Source organism: Nelusetta ayraudi, unplaced genomic scaffold, assembly GCF_046127955.1.
Source record: "Nelusetta ayraudi isolate G7.1 ecotype Tasmania unplaced genomic scaffold, CSIRO-AGI_Nayr_v1 ptg000138l, whole genome shotgun sequence".
Classification (NCBI taxonomy): Eukaryota; Metazoa; Chordata; class Actinopteri; order Tetraodontiformes; family Monacanthidae; genus Nelusetta; species Nelusetta ayraudi.
In genome coordinates this window covers 380,685-398,873 of record NW_027466188.1, presented here as the reverse complement: position 1 = coordinate 398,873, position 18,189 = coordinate 380,685, and the positions used below count along the sequence as shown (strand labels likewise).

Below are 18,189 nucleotides of genomic sequence, written 5' to 3'. Positions count from 1 at the left end.
CTGAACACTGGATGGCTGAGAGTCCCTTCTCTGATCTGTTCTCTGACTGCAGGAACTCTTGGACCTCCTGATGCACTGACTGATCCTTCACCTCCAGCAGACAGTGGAATATGTTGATGCTTCTGTCAGGAGAAACATCACCAGTGTTCAGCTCCTTCAGGTTGTTGATGACCTTCTGTAAGGTTCCTGTATGATTGTCAGTGAGACCCAGCAGACCCAGACTGAGTCCATGGAGAAAGCGAACAAACAAGTCCAGGTGACCGTTTGGACTCTGCAGGGATTTCTTCATCATCTTCTGAAGGAACTCATCCAGGGATTCTCCAGAGTGACCATCTTCTGTCCTCTTCCAGTTGGTGTGACAGTGGAAGCTGAAGACTGCAGCCAGAAACTCCTGGACGCTCAGATGAACGAAGCAGTAGACGGTTTTGTGGAAGATCACACTCTCTCTTCTGAAGATCTCTGTACAAACTCCTGAGTACAAAGAGGCGTCAGTCACACTGAGACCACACTTCTCCAGGTCTTCACTGTAGAACATGATGTTTCCACTCTCCAGATGTTCAAATGCCAGCTGGCCCAGCTTCAGAAGAAGCTCCCTGTCAGCCTCCGTCAGCTCCTGTGGACCTCCTCCATACTTGTGCTGCTTCCTCTTGGTCTGGACCAGCAGGAAGTGTGAGTACATGTCAGTCAGGGTCTTGGGCAGCTCTCCTCTCTGCTCTGAGCTCAACATGCGCTCCAGAACTGTGGCAGTGATCCAGCAGAAGACCGGGATCTCACACATGATGTGGAGGCTCCTGGAGGCCTTGATGTGGGAAATGATCCTGCTGGACACATCTCCTCTATCTCTGAACCTCCTCCTGAAATACTCCTCCTTCTGGTCATCGGTGAAGCCTCGTACTTCTGTCAGCCAGTCCACACATGACGGAGGGATCTGATTGGCTGCTGCAGGTCTGGAAGTTATGCACAGCAGAGCCGAGGGAAGCAGATCTCCTCTGATCAGGTTTGTTAGCAGGACGCTGACTGACTTCTTCTGAGTGACGTCAGTCACCACCTGGTTCTTCTCAAAGTCCAGAGCCAGTCTGCTTTCATCCAGGCCGTCCAAGATGAAGAGAAGTTTGCAGACATGCAGCTGCTCTGCTGTGAGCTTCTCTAACGTTGGATGAAAAACATGGAGAAGCTCCAGAAGACTGTCGTGCTGCTCTTTGACCAAGTTGAGCTCCCTGAATGAGAGAGGAAGCACCAGATGAAGGTCCTTGTTCTCCAGGCCCTGGGCCCAGTCCAGAGTGAACTTCTGCACTGAGAAGGTTTTTCCAACCCCAGCGACGCCGTTGGTCAGCACCACTCTGACTCTGAGTCCCTGCTGCTCAGGTGAGGCTTCAAAGATCTGGCTGCACCTGATTGGACGGTCGTGGAGGCTCTTCTTGGTCTTCTTGGTCTCCATGGTCTCAGTGGTCTTGGTGGTCCTCTTGGTCTTCTTGGTCTTCTTGGTCTTCTTGGTCTTCTTTGTCTCTGTGGTCTTCTTGGTCTCTGTGGTCTTCTTGGTCTTGTTGGTCTCCAGCTGCCTGACCTCATGCTCTCTGTTGACCTCCTCACTCAGTCCCTCAGTGATGTAGAGGTCAGTGTAGATGCTGTTGAGGAGGGTTTGACTTCCTGCTTCTTCACCTTCAGTCACACGTTCACATCTCCTCTCCAGACTGATCTTCTGCTGCTGTAGAAGCTCCTGCAGACCATCATCAGCCTCTGGAGCAGAGAAAAGGTTGGAGAAGAAAACATCAGTGTGACAGTGTGAGCATCATTTTCTCTCCACAACTTTTCAGCTGCTGTGGTGAAGCTGCTGTGTGACTGTTTGCTCTCAACGTCCCTCAGTGAATCTTCTCACTGGAGGTCCTGACGTGATCTCAGAGGGAGAAGTGAAGGAGGTGCCGGTGGACAGTCTTACTGTGATCAGTCTGGCTGTGACTGGCAGGTTGCAGTGCTGCTCCACACTGAAGACACGAGGACTCACCTGATGGAGCAGGCCGGTCCCAGAATGAGCCAATGAACCTTCTGTATAACGAGGACGTCCAGCTCATCCTGGCCTGCTGCTGCTGCTGCTGCTGCCGCTGTAGAAGCTCCTTCAGCTGCTGCTTCTCACCACCAGGACTCCCCTCCGTCTTCCTGTGGAGACACTTTGGCTTTGAGTGAGTGGATCAGTTGTTGGTGTCCATCACTTGTCAGCTGTTTTTCTGACTCCATCATTAGTTGGATGGAATCATTGTCCATTATCCATCAACACTAACTGACAGCCTGCTGGCCTCCTAGTGGGCTCTTCACAAATCACTTCTTGTCTTTTGCTCTCTTTTCTAAATTCAATCCCTTCATGCAGCTTCACAATCAAAGAATTTGACCCACAAAGAATGGAGCGCAGCCGTTAATGACGGCGTCTTTTAGCCACCACGTTGCGCCCATCATGGATTTGTAGCTGTTTTCTAGGCTGGTCTTGTCACATCATCTAATATATTATTAGATGACATATTCATCTATCAAATGTATATTTTCTATCTGGTGTGGTTGACACCTGGTGGGCTCTGGTTGAGCAGTGGCTCTGTGGAACTGGCCCTTTGTTTCTCAGCAGACAGAGACAGTGGAGTCACATTGCACTGAACTTTGGATTGAAATTCATCTCAGTGGAGTTGAGCTGCACTTTATGACAGAGCATCAAACATTCCTGCCACTGCATAAAGTTCAGTCTCAGAAAGGCTTTGCTGCATTTCAACATGATGAATGTGACCATGTCAAAGGGGGGGGGGGAAGACAGAGTGGGTGGGAGAAAGGGGGGGGGGGGGGCAGAGAGAGAGAGGATTGATTGATTTTCAGCAGTATTATTATGTTGACATAGTTTTTCTATTGGCTGGAAATGTCTTGTTGCCAGGCAGAAAGATCAACTCCACAGTATGATACAACTGATGCTTGCATTGTGGCTACAAACAAAACCAAACAAGCAAAAACTGGTCAAACAGCGCCCCTCAGTGGCAGAACTGGGAGCTGCGAGGACCGACGAGTCATAGGAAGGTTTGAAGGTTCAAGGCCACATTTGAACACATTGTGTTTCTTATTGACATATTATAGAGTGACCTGTCTGAAATATCTGCCTGTTAATCAATGTGTTATTTTTTCAGCATGTGTTCATTTCTCTGTAAAGTCTGCAGTAGAAGGTAGTTTTGACTCGAGGGCGCCCCCTGGCGGCTCTTTCCAGAACTACAGTTGCCATCACTTGTTGGCAGTCCATGATGACGGTGAGAAAAATGTGATTTCCTCTTTGAAGAGCTGCACCTGTTTCTCCCTGACGTGATGAGACTGGACACTTGTTGAGGGATGTGACACTTCCTGTCAGCTCCTGAGGACAACAAGGAGGCCGAGCCTCTAATGCCCCCTACTGGCTGCACTCTGGAAGAGCCCTCCCCCCATCCTCAGGACCAAGTGATCCTCCCTCAACGTGAACACATCACTTCCATGTGAGGAGAGAAGAAGAGACGGCAGAAGTCAGCACTCACACTTCAGTCCTTGAACGCATCATCAGAGACATTCACTGCTGTTGAGTGAAGATGATGGATTCACTGCTGATGAGAAGCAGACTCTCCGTCACATATGTGCTGTGTCTCAATTCAGGGTGTGCACCCTTCAGTCCAAGTGTCCTCCGTCTGAAGGAAGCGTTCTTCAAGGACCCAGCCTAGAAGGACGGACCAAACCCCGCCTCCCCGGTAACCACTGGGGACGGTCTAGCCTTCAGTGTATTTCCTCGTTGCGTCACCACCGTTCCCTCCGGCTGGCCAACCCCAGAAGTGATGTTTTTATAGTATCAAGCCATTGGTTCGCCATCTAACAATGCTGTTGGATGATCAAATAAGTAAAATCCTACGTTAAAAACTGGATACTTTATGTGAAACTTCAATATTTAAATTTATATGTTGTGTCTTTACCAGTATTGGCAGCGGGACGGCTTGACTGGTGAGAGGGGCATGATGGGAAATGACACTATTGAGCAGATCAGGACTAAAATATTGATCCGTCCAATACGTGGATTCTCAAATCAATACTCCAGTTATCTGAGGCCTTCCATTGTTTCTCTGGGGTACAGCCAGATAGAAATGCTCCAACTCTGAGGTGTGGGCGGGGCCAAGGCTGATGGGACCGACCAATAGCAAGGTGTTGATTTTTCAACATCAGGTGTTGATGATCAAGCAGGTGTTGTCATCAACAGCTCTGTTGAGTCAGCGGTTCATCTGTATTTCCGGGACAAAGGCCCCTCCTTCCAAGACTCAAAGGTCCAGATTTTAGACACAGAAGACAGATTGTTTGAGAGAGGAGTGAAAGAAGCCACCTGTGTCCACCTAGAGCGACCCTCTGTGAACAGAGAGGAGGACTCCTGCTGCTGCTGCTGCTGCCTCCAGCCAACATGCAGCCAGACGGAGAAGCACTTGGACTTTGAGGTGCTCTTGGGATATTTTCTGATTCTTAGATTCTCTGATCAGTGTTTCTGCTCCCACTTCCCTGAAATCACATGACGCTGTGTTGAGCTGAAGTGCAGCCACGCCCCTCTCTCTCTGCCAGGGTGCATCCAGTGTGGCTGTGGCTCCCAGGAGCAGTTGGAGTGCAAGAGGTGAAGATGGTCTGGTCCTCAAGGATGCTCACTCCATCAAAAGACAAGGGCAGCAAACATTGTGTCAGAAGCAGTGGCAGGAAAACAGTGGCAGAAACTGCACAAGGAGCAGAACACACTGCAGGACAAAGCAGTGATGGACAAATGAAGCTTGTGGGAAACATCCAAGCACTGGAGCCACTGCTTGAAAATGGCTGCAAATGACTGCAAGCTGCAGTAACACTGCCCTCTGCTGGCCACACACACACACACACACACACACACACACACACACACACACACACACACACACACACACATCTCAATGAGCAGCATTCAGGATGCTGCATTTATTGTAGAGAAGCTTTGATGCTGAAGTATCATTGCTCTGATCACCTTTGACCTTAAAAAGCCTTGACTTGAAATAATCTCTCTCTCTCAGGGTCAAAGGTCAAGGGTCAGAGGTCAAGGTAGGTCCATTACTACTGTTATTCTCATTGCTTTGTTAATTAAAAAAAGGTTTCAACAATAAATGTTGTACACATGTGTATTTTTGTAAGCATCTTTCACATGTGTATGTTCTTAAACGTGTATATTTCAATAACATTTTAATAATCCTTTGTGTTTGATCTTCAATGTCTTTTTTCAACACATTCTATCATCTGCATGCTTTACCATCTCTTTGAAACACATTCTAATAAATATCGCAGTGTTTTTCAACATATTTTTCAATGCATTGAAAGCTCCTCCAGTTCTCCAGTCAACTCATGTCTTCATTCTGAGGCTGCTGGTGCAATTCCTCCAATCAAATCATCAACACATCAACTGTAGTCAGAGACTTTCATCATCACTATGGACACTGTTGCTTTTCCCGCCGCTTCATCGTTCAACTTTGGCTTCACTTTCAATAGGATGCCGCACTTTTCACGCTCGCCTCCCCTGCAGTCCTCTGGCACCCCCCAGTGGAGGCTTTGAAAAGCGCAGGGCCAGAGGGATCAGTGGCACTGTTCAAATCCACATTCACTGACTTTACCTTCCTGTTGTTGAGTTGAAACTCCGCCCAACCTCCCAGTTTCAGGGAGCCTGATTGTAACGGAACAATTGAATCAGGGGTCAGACGGTTGGAACCGGGTCAAAGGTCAAATTCATAGGTCAAAGACGTGTATTTCAGGAACGGAAGGTCATATAAAGATGATTCCACCTCTGGCCTGTTCAGAAGGGAGGAATTATGTCAGAGGATCCAGGTTTGAAGTCAAACTACGTCCCGGGGGCCATATGCGGCCAATTACACTCTCCAATCCGGCCGACCAAACTTGAAGGAATTATATTAATAGTCATTAAGTCATGAAATAGAAAACAATGAAAACAATTATTTTGTTGTGTTCATTATTTAATTGCCATTAAAGCAACATGTTGTCTACACATCCCCTGATATATGTCTTCCTCCAATGAGAAAGCGGCCCCTCTGTCATATTGTAGAAGCCATTATGGCCCACCAGTCAAACAGATTAGAGGCTCACTTAGTGTTGGAGTGGGGCTTGGTTCAAAGTAGCAAGAGAACAAAAGAGGCTTTGCTTCAGAATTGAACCAACAACCAGGATTGGAACCCTGGTTTTCAGCACCACAGTAAGCAGGCTAACCCACTGAGCTAAGCTGCTAAGCAGGTTCCTGAGGTCTGTGCAGGGATGTCACTATATCAATAGACAGCAGTGACTTGACATTGGTGCGTTTCAACACTGGACTCTGCAGGAGAAACAAACAGCCACAGTCACTTTGTACAAGTGCAACACAACAAGTGGAGCTGAAGCCTTTTAGATACAATGAAGAGGAAAGAAAATTCTCCTCACTCTTTGAAAATGGAATTCAAACAGAGTTTGAAAAGAGGGAAGGGGGAGCTCCGTGTTGGGAGTCAGCATTGGGCCCCACAAGACAGAAAGCAAAGAACTACAGAGGCCTCAGTGCTTCACCTGACACACTGACACACACTGACACACACACACTGACACACACTGACAAGCAGCGACACAGACACACAACAAAGGACAACAAGTTGCCAAAACCAAAGATTCTTCAACTCATTTCCTCATCAGTGATGAATAATAGAAGATCATCAGCATCAAATCAATCATATATAGGTCACTGTATGATATAATGACACAGTTTATAGTCACGTGTTTACCAGAAGCAGTGGGCTGTATAATAGGATGTATGAACAGGGTGACCGATTGACCTCCACAGTGCTCAGGCTAACAAGGTGGTTAGCCCAGTAGGCTAAATCTCTCACTGTGGTTGTAGAAGATGTGGCTTCAAATCCCACTTGGTACCACATGACCAGGTTTATACTGTGTATATTTGTACTTTATACTATAGCATGTGTTTTTTTCTGGTTTTCAGACATGTTGAGATTTTGCTTGGAGTAGCGCCGTCTCGTGCTAAGCTACCACAGGACTTTTTTAATAACTTTTAATGAAAGTATTTAAAATTCTTTGTACTTGGAAAAAAACAACATTGTATGCAGATTTTTTCAACTGTTCAGAGAAGAGCTTCAATCAGTTCTCCAGGAGCTGCATCCCATCAGCCCACAGATGGCTCAGTTAATAAGACAACTAACTGTGAATCACAAGGTTGTTGGTTCGAGTCCCACCATGGACTGAGACTCCAACGGCCCCAAAAGATCAGTAGAAGTGACTTCAGAGTTTTCACGTAGCTCAGCATGAAAAGCAAAATGTCTCTGAATACTGGATGCTTCAATTGAGATGACAAATTGCTCCTCTTGAATTGAAAACACTAGTCCCTACTGAGTGACAAAACCTTTGCCAATACTCTTTCTTTGCACACTTTATGATTCTTCCTACCCTGGCTTGTGATCTTTGATATACAATAAGACTCTGATCATTAAGATTCTGTTTGAAGACTTTCAATGCCTTGTTTCTGCTTTGAATTGCCTCATCACAACCACCTGAGCCTTGGTGGTCAGCTTTTAACTAGCAAACCCCTCCCTCTGGACCAACCCACAATGAAGTGGCAAATGACAAAAGCAGCCAATAGAAGGCCTTCAGTCAACATTAGAGGCTCCCTACCATCACTCTCACAAGCAAAACAAAAATACACACAATTCCACTGCTTCCCCCTGACAAGTCAACCTCAAAGTCGTAGCACAACACTCCTGATTGGATGATTACTGAAGCACACGTGATGCTCCACTATCAGCAGCAGCCCTGTGCAGATGGCTACTTCCTGTTAGCTCTATCAGCAGCACTTGAGAGCAGCTCTGGTTCCGACCCAGTGACTGTGGAGGAGGGAGACAGCAGTTAACAGAAGCCCTCAGCAAACAATGAAAGGATGAGTGTGTATGAATCAATAACCTGACTGGCCTCAACACACACTGTGTGTGTTCTGCAAATATACTGACTGAAAAAACATCTCCTTATGTTTGAACTGTTCAATGTATTCTATATTGTTGTCTGTTGTTTGAAATGATTCTCTTCCTATGTTGACATTTGACTTTGGATTGATTGTAGATGATGGGAGTAGAACTCTGTTCAAGCCCTTTGGGCTTCGTTCCCTCCTTGTTTTAAATTGTGCTCAATAAATCAATACAAATACAAATATATGTGAGGGTAGGTGATGGTGTCAATGTTCAAATGTTTCTTGACAATGACAGAGGGGAATCTTTTTTTTCCCTTGTCCTGTCTGGCCATCATGAGCAGCAGAAGTGTGTCTGAATGTCTTCATGATGGCTGACAGATTTGATTCTCAAAGGCGGAGCTTGTGAGCCCAGGGTGTGAATGACACGGGTGGGTTCAGGAAGGACCTGATGACTGCTTTGATTCTATTTTGATGGATGAGTGATATTGTGGCCAGGACTGAGGGAGGGACAGAGAGAGAAAAAGAGAGAAAAAATTGGATGGAAGTGAGGGCTTGGGAGAGCAACTGGCAACAATGTACAGGTATTGTGTCCAAACAACAACAGATATTAGTTTACATAATTAGTGATCCAAAAATGAACTCATTCTAATAGTAAACAGATGAACTCAGAGCCGGTGGGGAAGAGGTCCAGAGCAGTGAGCCCCTCTGGCCAGAGGCCACCAGCCCCCCGAAGAGCCAGGACCAGAGGGCTGGGAAGCAGACACCCCTGGATGGAGGACAGGAAGCACAACCTGGCCCCCGGATGGATGGGGACCCCCAGGACAAGAGAGTACCAGAACCAGGCCCTGGACCAGAACCCAGGCCCTTCACCCACTGGACAAGACAAGGCACGACAGAGAGGCTGGTCACATGGAGCAGCCTCTGAAAGACTGCTTTGACTCCACAGACTGGGACGCATTGCAGGGCTCTCACAACCACAACATGGACCAGATGGTTGACTGCACTACGGACTTTAGAAACTTCTGTATGGACGCTGTTGTTCAAGTTGGATCTGGACACTGCTTTGCCAACAACAAGCCCTGGAGAACCAGCGACATCAAGGACCTTCTGAACCAGGAGAAGGTCTTCAAAGATGCTGAGCGACAGGAGTTCCAGCGGGTCCAGAGGGAACTCAGAGTCCAAGTCAAGGAGGCGAGGGAGCAGCACAGAAGGAAAAATGAAGAAAGGATGCAGAACAACAATATGAGGGAGGTGTGGGAGAGGATGAAGACCATCACTGGCTGCAGCTCAAAGAGAGGTGGCCACTGTCAGAAAGCTCCCACACATGTGTTGTTTAGTGCTCACCACTTGGGGGCGGTGTTGTACCTCTGTTGGCCACCGTCATTCACTCATTTATTACGTCTGTGCCTGACTGCACCTGATAGCGCTGTCAGTCAGTTAGTCATCAGCCTCCCGGCACGTCACTGCCCCCTACCGATGCGGCGCGGTACTTTCTGCCTGGCCTGGTGTATTTTCACTTCGTTCACACGTATTTTCATGGATCATTAGAAAGAATACACTGGTCACAAACACTCATTGAATGTATTAGACAGCCTGTGGAACTTCAGCAGATGTAGTACATCAGTAACAGTAGTAATCAAGCATGATAGATAGATAGATAGATATTGATACATTTTATTTGTATGGCACATTTTAGAAACCTCAGACACTTTACAAAGTCATTAACATAATAAAATCAATAGTGTAGTGTGTCTGTTGATGAGCACCATGGTCTTGGCCTGGGCTTGAAGAAGCAACCATCTCTTTGAAATGTCCCACTGTGGATCTCCACATGATCTTCTGTGCAACAGTTTGTCCTGTGAGCTCACTGGAAGAGTCTGCAGAGGAAGCAGAAGATGAGGGTGTCTACCTCTCAGCTGCAGCAGCTCACCATCTTCACCACTGTGCTGACTGGTGGAGGCGTCGCCACCATGTACTACCCACAGCAGAGTGAGTTCCATTCACTAACACCATTCACACCTTCACATCTCTGTGTGTAGGAAGAACTCTCTGGAGCTGCTTCAATGGACCACAGTGACAGACAAAACAAAGCATCCCAGCACTGCAGGCCACCAAACTACCAGTGGAGTTAGAATCAGGTTCTTGATGTCTGAAGATTCTGTCTGTCATGAACAGAGTCGGGTCGGAACCGCAGCGGTACCGTCTACACCGTGTGCACAATTATTAGGCAAGTTGTATTTTTGAGGATTAATTTTGCTATTGTACATCTAGAGTGCTTTTGATCTATCCAAAATGTGAACAAACCATCAAACCTGAACATTTAAGTAGTAAAAGTGAAGTTCTGGCTTTCTTATGAGAATATCTTTATGTACACCATTATTCGGAAACTATTAGTGTGCACAATTATTATGCAACTAAATGAAAAACAAAGATTTTCGCATCTCACTTGTTTATTTTTACATGTTAAAGTGAGAATTAAAAAAAAAAACTCAGAGTTAACAAATAAACATTTCAGAAATAATAATAATAATAATAATAATAATAATAATAATAATAATAATAATAATAATAATAATAATAATAATAATAAGCCTTCCATTCGCGGAGTTTAGTCAGTTTCTTGATCTGGTCAGAATCAACTTTTTGTACAGCTGCCGAAACACTGTTCAGAGAGGTGCACTGTTTACCTTTACTCTAAATGTCCTGCTTAAGAACGGCCCAAAAGTTCTCAATAGGGTTTAAGTCAGGTGAAAAGGGGGACCATGTCATTAGTTTTTCATTTTTAAGGCCTTTACTGGCCAGCCACACAGTGGAATACTTTGATGCATGTGATGGAGCATTGTCTTGCATAAAATCAAAGTCCTCTTGAAAGATGCATACTTTTTCCTGTACCACTGCTTGAAGAAAGTGTCTTCTAAAAATTGGCAGTAGGTCTGAGAGTTGATTTTGAGTCCATATTCAACCCAAAAAGGTCCAACTGCTCATCTTTAACAATACCTGCCCATACCAGTACCCAGAGATGGGGACTCGAGTTAAAGACTCGTACTCGAGTCGTACTCGAGTCGCATTTTTGGAGACTCCAGACTCGACTCGGACTCGCCCCTAAAAGACTCGAGAATTGACTCGACTCGAGATCAAAGACTCGTGGGCAATCTTTAATTTAATTTAATTTTTTTGTTGTTTTATTTATTTATTTATTTTTCACAAAACCACCTCCGATGCGCGACGCATCGCGTCACATCCCTCCCTCTCTCCTTCATTATCAGTCATCATGGCAAGTGCAAGTGGAGCAGCTGCTGCTAAAGAAAGTCCACCGCCAGGTTCGCTACCCTTTATATTAACGCACTGCTACACAAACTTCAAACAGAACGGCAGAGACAGAACTGCAAAATGTAAATGCTGCAAAAGGACAATAAAAGAAAAAGGTTCCACAACCAGCAACTTCCTGCGGCACATTGAAAAGGTGCACAAGGAAAGGTAAGTTGTACTCATAGTGTTTTTGCATACATTGTCTAGTTATTGTTTAGCTTAGTGCATTACCAAGAAGAAACGGTCGGGCCGTGGTGTTTAACGAGACCGCAGTGTAACATTAAACAAACACCACGGCTTGGTTACCGCCGTTTTACAAGCTAGCTTGTTGCGCTAGCTTGTTGCGCTAGCTTATCACACTGGTGTTTAGGGTTGCCACCCGTCTCGTTTTTCCCAGAATTGTTCTCTTTTTTCACCACCTGTCCCGGGAAAAATAAAATCTCTCCCGGGACACAATTTGTCCCGTTGTTTAGGGAAAATGACAAAACCTCATTTGATTTCCGTCTGTGGTCTAGATAGGGTTGCCAACCCTCCCGTAAATATACGCACTTCACTTTTTACCCGTATATTTCGGGGATGCCTCCGCCTCCCCCCCATGTCCCGGATTTGAAACTCTAGGAGGTGGCAACCCTACTAGTGTTTGTGTTACAAAAATGAGCAACCTCCCATGTTGTTCATCTACAGGTATGCTGAATATAAGGCAGCCAAAAAAGTTTCCTGTGGAGAAGCCCAAGAGGGTCAGACTCAGAGCAGCCTCGATTCCTTTGTGGGACTAAAACAAGGAGTGAAAACATACAGCCAGGGCCATCCCCGACAGAAGACCATTACTGACTCCATAATTCATGACCTCATCATCTCATGCAACCTTCCTCTGTCCTTGGTTGACATACCCAGCTTCCAGAACTTCATGTCAGTGGTGGATGAAAAATACTGCCCAGTAAGTCGAAACACCGTTACCAGACGTCTGAGTGATCTAGCATCCGACAAAAAGTACAAGATCAAATCCAAATTACAAAAAGCAGACACTGTGTCTGTGACTGTGGACATTTGGACTGACAGGAGCATGCAAGGCTTTCTAGGTGTAATGGCCCACTTCATGGAAATGGAGAAGAACAGTGTCTCAAGACTGCAGACAGTTCTCTTAAGTTGTGATAGATTCACAGGTTCACAACAATTCAACAATTCAACAATTTGAGGAGATATGTGACAAATTTAATGTAAAACACAAATTAGATTACATTATCAGTGATAACGCTTCAAATATGAAGAAGGCCTTTACAGTTTGTTTCCCCTCAACAACTAGAGCTGAGAGGCATGAGTTGGATGACGAGGGTGAAGATGATGATGAGCTAGAAAATGATGACATGGGAGGATACAGGTGAAACCCTCCAAGAAGATGTGGACACCATCCAGAGTAGCTGCCGGCAACAGCGGCTGCAGTGCTTTGCCGATTCATTGCAGCTCGTCGTGCGAGATGGACTGAAAGAGACCAAAATTATTAACTGTGCATTGGCAAAGGTGACAAAATTCTGCAGTTTACTTCATACAACTTGTGGACTTAAGGAAGCTTTTAAGAAAACGTATGGAGCCAATCGGAGCATCCCCTCTGCTGTAGCAACTCGTTGGAACTCGACTCTCTGCCTTGTACAGGCAGTCACTGACCTTGATCCCCAAAGCCTTAACACTCTCCTGGAAGATGAAAGACACAAAAGCCTGTGCCTAACAGGCAGAGAGTTGAGCCAGCGGAAAGAGCTTGTGGAAATTCTGGGCCCGTTTCTTCAAGCAACAGATCTCACACAAGCAGAGAAGGTGGTTACTCTCAGTGCGGCTCTCCCTAGCATTCTATCACTCAACAGCCACCTCAACAGTATGCAGAAGAAAGCTCATTACCTGCGCGGTTTAGTGAAAGCCCTACAGCAGTCCCTCCAACGCCGTTTTCAGGTATGATGGTAGCTATAAAAACAAAACATTTTCACCCACTTCTTTACTTCTGTAAACCTGTGATCTGACCGTAAAGCTGAATTTGATGATCTGATTTTGTTTCAGGGGATGTTCGTAAATGTCAGAATGGAGGAGTCGGACAAGCCTGCAGGAGACCTGCCCTTTGGAGATAAGGTTTACATGATGGCTGCACTACTGGACCCATACTACTGCCTCTTTTGGCTGGAGCATGATGTTCCCATCCCAAATGATGTCAAGAGTGATGTGAAGGAGATGGTAATGGGTAAGTTTACTTGTGATAGATTCCTTAACTTATATATTCCTTAATTTAATCATCACTATTTGTATAACTAAGATCATGATCTGATGAACATAATGTAACTAACCATGTTTTTTTTGGACATTTTTCAGATCATGTCTTGGCTGATGCTTCTCAAGTCACTGTACGTCAAGAGAACAGCAGCGGTGGTGAAGATGACAAGGAGCAGTCACCGACACCTGCCAAAGTTCCTCGCCTGTTCTCAGCCTATCGGAAGAAAAGCAAGAAGAACCCAGACCATGCCTCATCTGTCAGGGCTGAACTCAAGCGCTACATCCAGAATTCGGAGTCCACTGCGGCCGATGAAGAAGAAACGCAAACAGACTGTCTGGAATTCTGGAATCGACATACTAAGGGTTTCCCCAGACTTCATAGGGTGGCTATGAGAGTGCTTAGTGTCCCTGCTACCAGTGCACCAGTAGAGAGGGTATTTATTCACGGAGGTATTAGTATTATAATGCGCCCGCACAGAGCCAGGCTTAGTGCAACAAATCTGTCATGCTTAATTTTTCTGAAATGTAACAAGCATGTTGCATAATTTTTGATGGTCTTTCAGCGACTGAGAGGCAGCCTAATAATTTTTGAAATGTAACTTAAGTTCAGTTGCATCATTTTTCAGTCTTTCAGCCACTGAGAGGCAGCCTAATATTTTTTTTTAAATGTATCTAAGTTCAGTTGCATAATTTTGATGGTCTTTCAGCCACTGAGAGGCAGCCGAATATTTTTTTTTAAATGTAACTTAAGTTCAGTTGTATAATTTTTCAGTCTTTCGGCCACTGAGAGGCAGCCTAATGTTTTTTTTTTAAATGTAACTAAGTTCACCTTCTTGGAGGCTTTCTTTCTTTTCTTTTTTCCACACATGGGTTAGTTTAGTAATAGTTAAGGCCCATGGAAAGGACAGACAGTTTTACTACTTTATTTTATCTATTTTATTATTTAATATTATTTATTATTATAAATGCCATCTATTTTTGTGTTTTTTTAAAAAAAAAGTCTGAATAAAAATTTGGATATACTGTATTTCAGCCAGAGGCTATGTCATTTTATATATATGTGTGTGTGTGTGTGTGTGTGTGTGTGTGTGTGTGTGTGTGTGTGTGTGTGTGTGTAAAGACTCGTGACTCGACTCGGACTCTAAATCAAAGACTCGCGGCTCGACGAGTCTTGCCCCTCAAAGACTCGAGAATTGACTCGACTCGAGGCCGAAGACTCGTGACTCGACTCGGACTCTAAATCAAAGACTCGTGGGCATCTCTGCCAGTACCCCACCGCCATCTTGCTGGCATCTGAGTCGAAGTGGAGATCTGTAGCCATTACTGATCCAACCATGGGCCCTTCAATCCTTTCCAACAAGAGTCACTCTCATCTCATCAGTCCACAAAACCTTTGAAGAATCTGTCTTCAGATATTTCTTGGCCCATTCTTGACGTTTCAACTTGTGTGTCTTGTTCAGAGGTGGTCGGGTTTCAGCCTTTCTGACCTTGGCCATGTCTCTGAGAACTAAATACCTTGTACTTCTTGACACTCCAGGTAGGTTGCAGTTGTGAAATATTGCAGAACTGGAGGATAATGGGTTCCTGGTGGCTTCAAGTTTGTTTCTTCTCAATTTTTTGCGGTTAAATTGCATCTTTTCTTCTCAACACGTTTCTTGCAACCCTGTTTACCATTTGCTACAAAACGTTTGATGGTTCTGTGATCACGCCCCAATATCTTAGATATTTCAAGTGTGCTGCATCCCTCTGAAAGACCTTTTTACAATTTTTGACTTTTCAGAGTCAGTCAAATCTCTTTTTTGGCCCATTTTTCCCGAGGAGAAGAATCTGCCTAATAATTATGCACACCTTGATATAGGGCGTTGATGTCCTTAGGCCACACCCTCCCTCGTTATACAAATACACATCATCTAATATGCATTATATCCTCTTAGCATTCAAGTTTATACAGCTTGGGGTTGGAAATTAAGGATAAAATGATCATATGGTCAAAATAGTCACTTGCCTAATAATTGTGCACACGGTGTATATATGGATCTATCTACTACTAACTCTCAAAAAACTGACAACCAACAGCAACAAAACCAACCTACTCTGCAATTTTTTTTTGAAATTAGCGCCATTAAATAGGGATGCCCTATCCCTAAACACAATCGATTCACATGACAAACCGAACCAATCAGGTGATTCATTTGACGTCCGAAGCGCTCAAATGCTTCGGACGTCACTAGTCACGTGACCAAACCGCGCCTCGGCACAGTGTTTCGATACGTTTGCTTCATGAGCAACAGCGCATGTGTCGGAGCCTCGGGTGTCAGCGGACCATCACTACAGGTGGGTCCCTCACGACCAGGACACCACAACGGGGCATGGTTTTACCACACAGTTGCACATCAAGTTCCAAGTACCCGAGGTAAGGGATAGTCAGGCCATTGGCAGCCCTGACCTCTAACCAATGGCAGGCACGGAGGCGTTCCTGGCCCAAAGGCTCAAGATGCTGGCGGAAAGAAACACTCAACACAAGGGACCCTAACGCCACTCATGTTCACATCTAAATGAGAGCAAGATGAAATTAATCCGGAAGCATCCACGTCAGATAAAACAGCCTGTGAGCCAGTAACGGCCCTGTCCAAACTGTGGCTCTGCAGTTTGACGGGCACTAGTTTTCCGCCACAGAACGGGATTGAGACTGCTGACCAGAATTTGACTGAGGTCGAAGAGAGAACTGTGAACGAGGCGGAACACGCACCCCATCACACTCGTGCGAAAAGTGCCCAGGCTGGTTACAACGCCTACATACTAAAGGTCCGGATCGGGGTGGACGGCGGTGCTGACTGGAGTTCTGCAGTTGAGCGATACTGGCCATCAGCTGATTAAGCTGCTCCTGCTGATGCCGTAGCATATCACTCATTTCACTCATCTCTGACTGCGCAGCAGCTTGGGGGCTGCCAGAAACGCCATACTGAACACCATACACAGTGGAAACTGATTGACTGCGGCCCCTCGCACCACCAAGCGAACCTTCACGTTCCCAGTGGATGGCCTCAGCTCTTACATCCAACAAAGTGGAATCGGGTTGCCGACGCACCAACTGCTTCAGCTCACGCCGCAAGGAACAGTTCAGGACATGCTCAACGAACTGGTCTCTCAAAAGCGTCTCAGCATTGGGCATGGCAGTAGGGGCACACTGCTTTACCTTCCCCATGAGACCCATCAAGGCAAGAGAGAACTCCTGAAGAGTTTCTCCCTCTTGCTGTCTTCTGGAGAAAAAGGCCTGCTGCAGTGCCACATAAGACTCTGTGCACCCATAGAGCTCCTCTAAAATGGCAAGTATTCTTGCCGGATCCTCCCTCTCAGCGGCAGAGCGGTACCGTATCTCCTCCTTAGCCTCCCCTTCCAGATGGTCAAACAGGAAGAACGCCTGGAAGGATCGGGATAAGCGCAGAGCCCTCATGCTCGCCTGTACCTCCTCCACCCACTCACTCAAACCTATACCTGACAATCCCCTAAAAATGGGACACTTCCTATCCCTAGATACAAAAATTAGTCCTGGTTGGGCAGACAAGGTGGACGGTAAACCACTAGGGCCAGCCTGTTCCCCTCACAACCTCTCGTTATCGGCTTTTAAATGTGCGATCAAGTCCCTAAGCTCTTGTATTCCCTCCTCCATGACTAAAAAAAAGAATTCCCTAAAACAAAAACAATTGCTATGATGCAATAGCACTCAAAAGATAAAAGGGGGAAAGTTACACCTAGAATAAAACCTCACCACCATTCACGAGGGTCCTCAAGAAGTCACTGCTGCTCTGTCACCAATATGCTCCAATCTACACACAATAAGAAACAGGATTAATACAAGTAAAAAACACATTCAAAAGAAAATCCCCCCAAAAATAGAAAGACAAAACAAACAAAAAAAACAAACAGAGAACACACGTCTTGACCGTTTAAACCGAGAATCCTGCCGACAACGCCAAGTTGTGGCGAGGGTAGGGGTGAACTGAACAGAATAGAACTAATGATAAAATGGATTAGCAAAACAAGAGAAATGGGGACCGACAACACCACCCTGGGAATTTCACCCAGGCATTAACTAAACTAAAAAAGACACACAGGTTTGCTACCCGGTAACGGATGCAGGATGTGGTTCTCAGATAATGAAAAATACAACTTTTATTGAATACAAGAGACAGTGAATAAAATCTTTTCTTTTTGAGTAAAAACAAACAAAAGCTGGAGCTGGTTGAATGGTCATGGACCAGTGTGAGGGGTGAAGCTGAAAATAACAAATAATAACAAATCCAAAAAAAACAAAGTCTAAAGTTATACTTGTGCACAAAACAAAAGGAAACCACTCCCAAGACACAGCACACCAAACGTGGAGGGTCTCCACCACCACCACCACACTGGTACTGCCACCACCAGTCTCCAACAACTAAAAGAAGGAAAAACAACAATTAATACAATAAAAACGAACAACAATGGCAACTTATTTTAACAATCGCTCACCTTCTCTCACACGAACACACGCTCTCTCTTTTACCCACACACAATACACTGGGCGAAGCGACGGGGAGGCGGTGGCGGCTCAGCAGCAGCGGCGAAGCGGCGGCGGCTCAGCAGCAGCAGCAGCGGCGAGGCGG

The 18,189-nt window shown here is 45.6% G+C and overlaps 1 protein-coding gene across 1 annotated transcript in view; it reads right to left on the bottom strand.

The window, feature by feature from the left end:
* Positions 1–17,000, bottom strand: part of LOC142879632 (NLR family CARD domain-containing protein 3-like) — a 32,942-nt gene extending 15,942 nt beyond the window's left edge. Inside the window, exons 1-3 of the mRNA XM_076013008.1 lie at positions 16,568–17,000; positions 1,937–2,002; positions 153–1,737 (exon numbers count right to left, since the gene is read on the bottom strand). Coding sequence (XP_075869123.1) covers positions 153–1,737; positions 1,937–2,002; positions 16,568–17,000 — 2,084 coding nt within the window. The remainder of the gene's footprint in view (positions 1–152; positions 1,738–1,936; positions 2,003–16,567) is intronic.
* Positions 17,001–18,189: the final 1,189 nt, after the last annotated feature.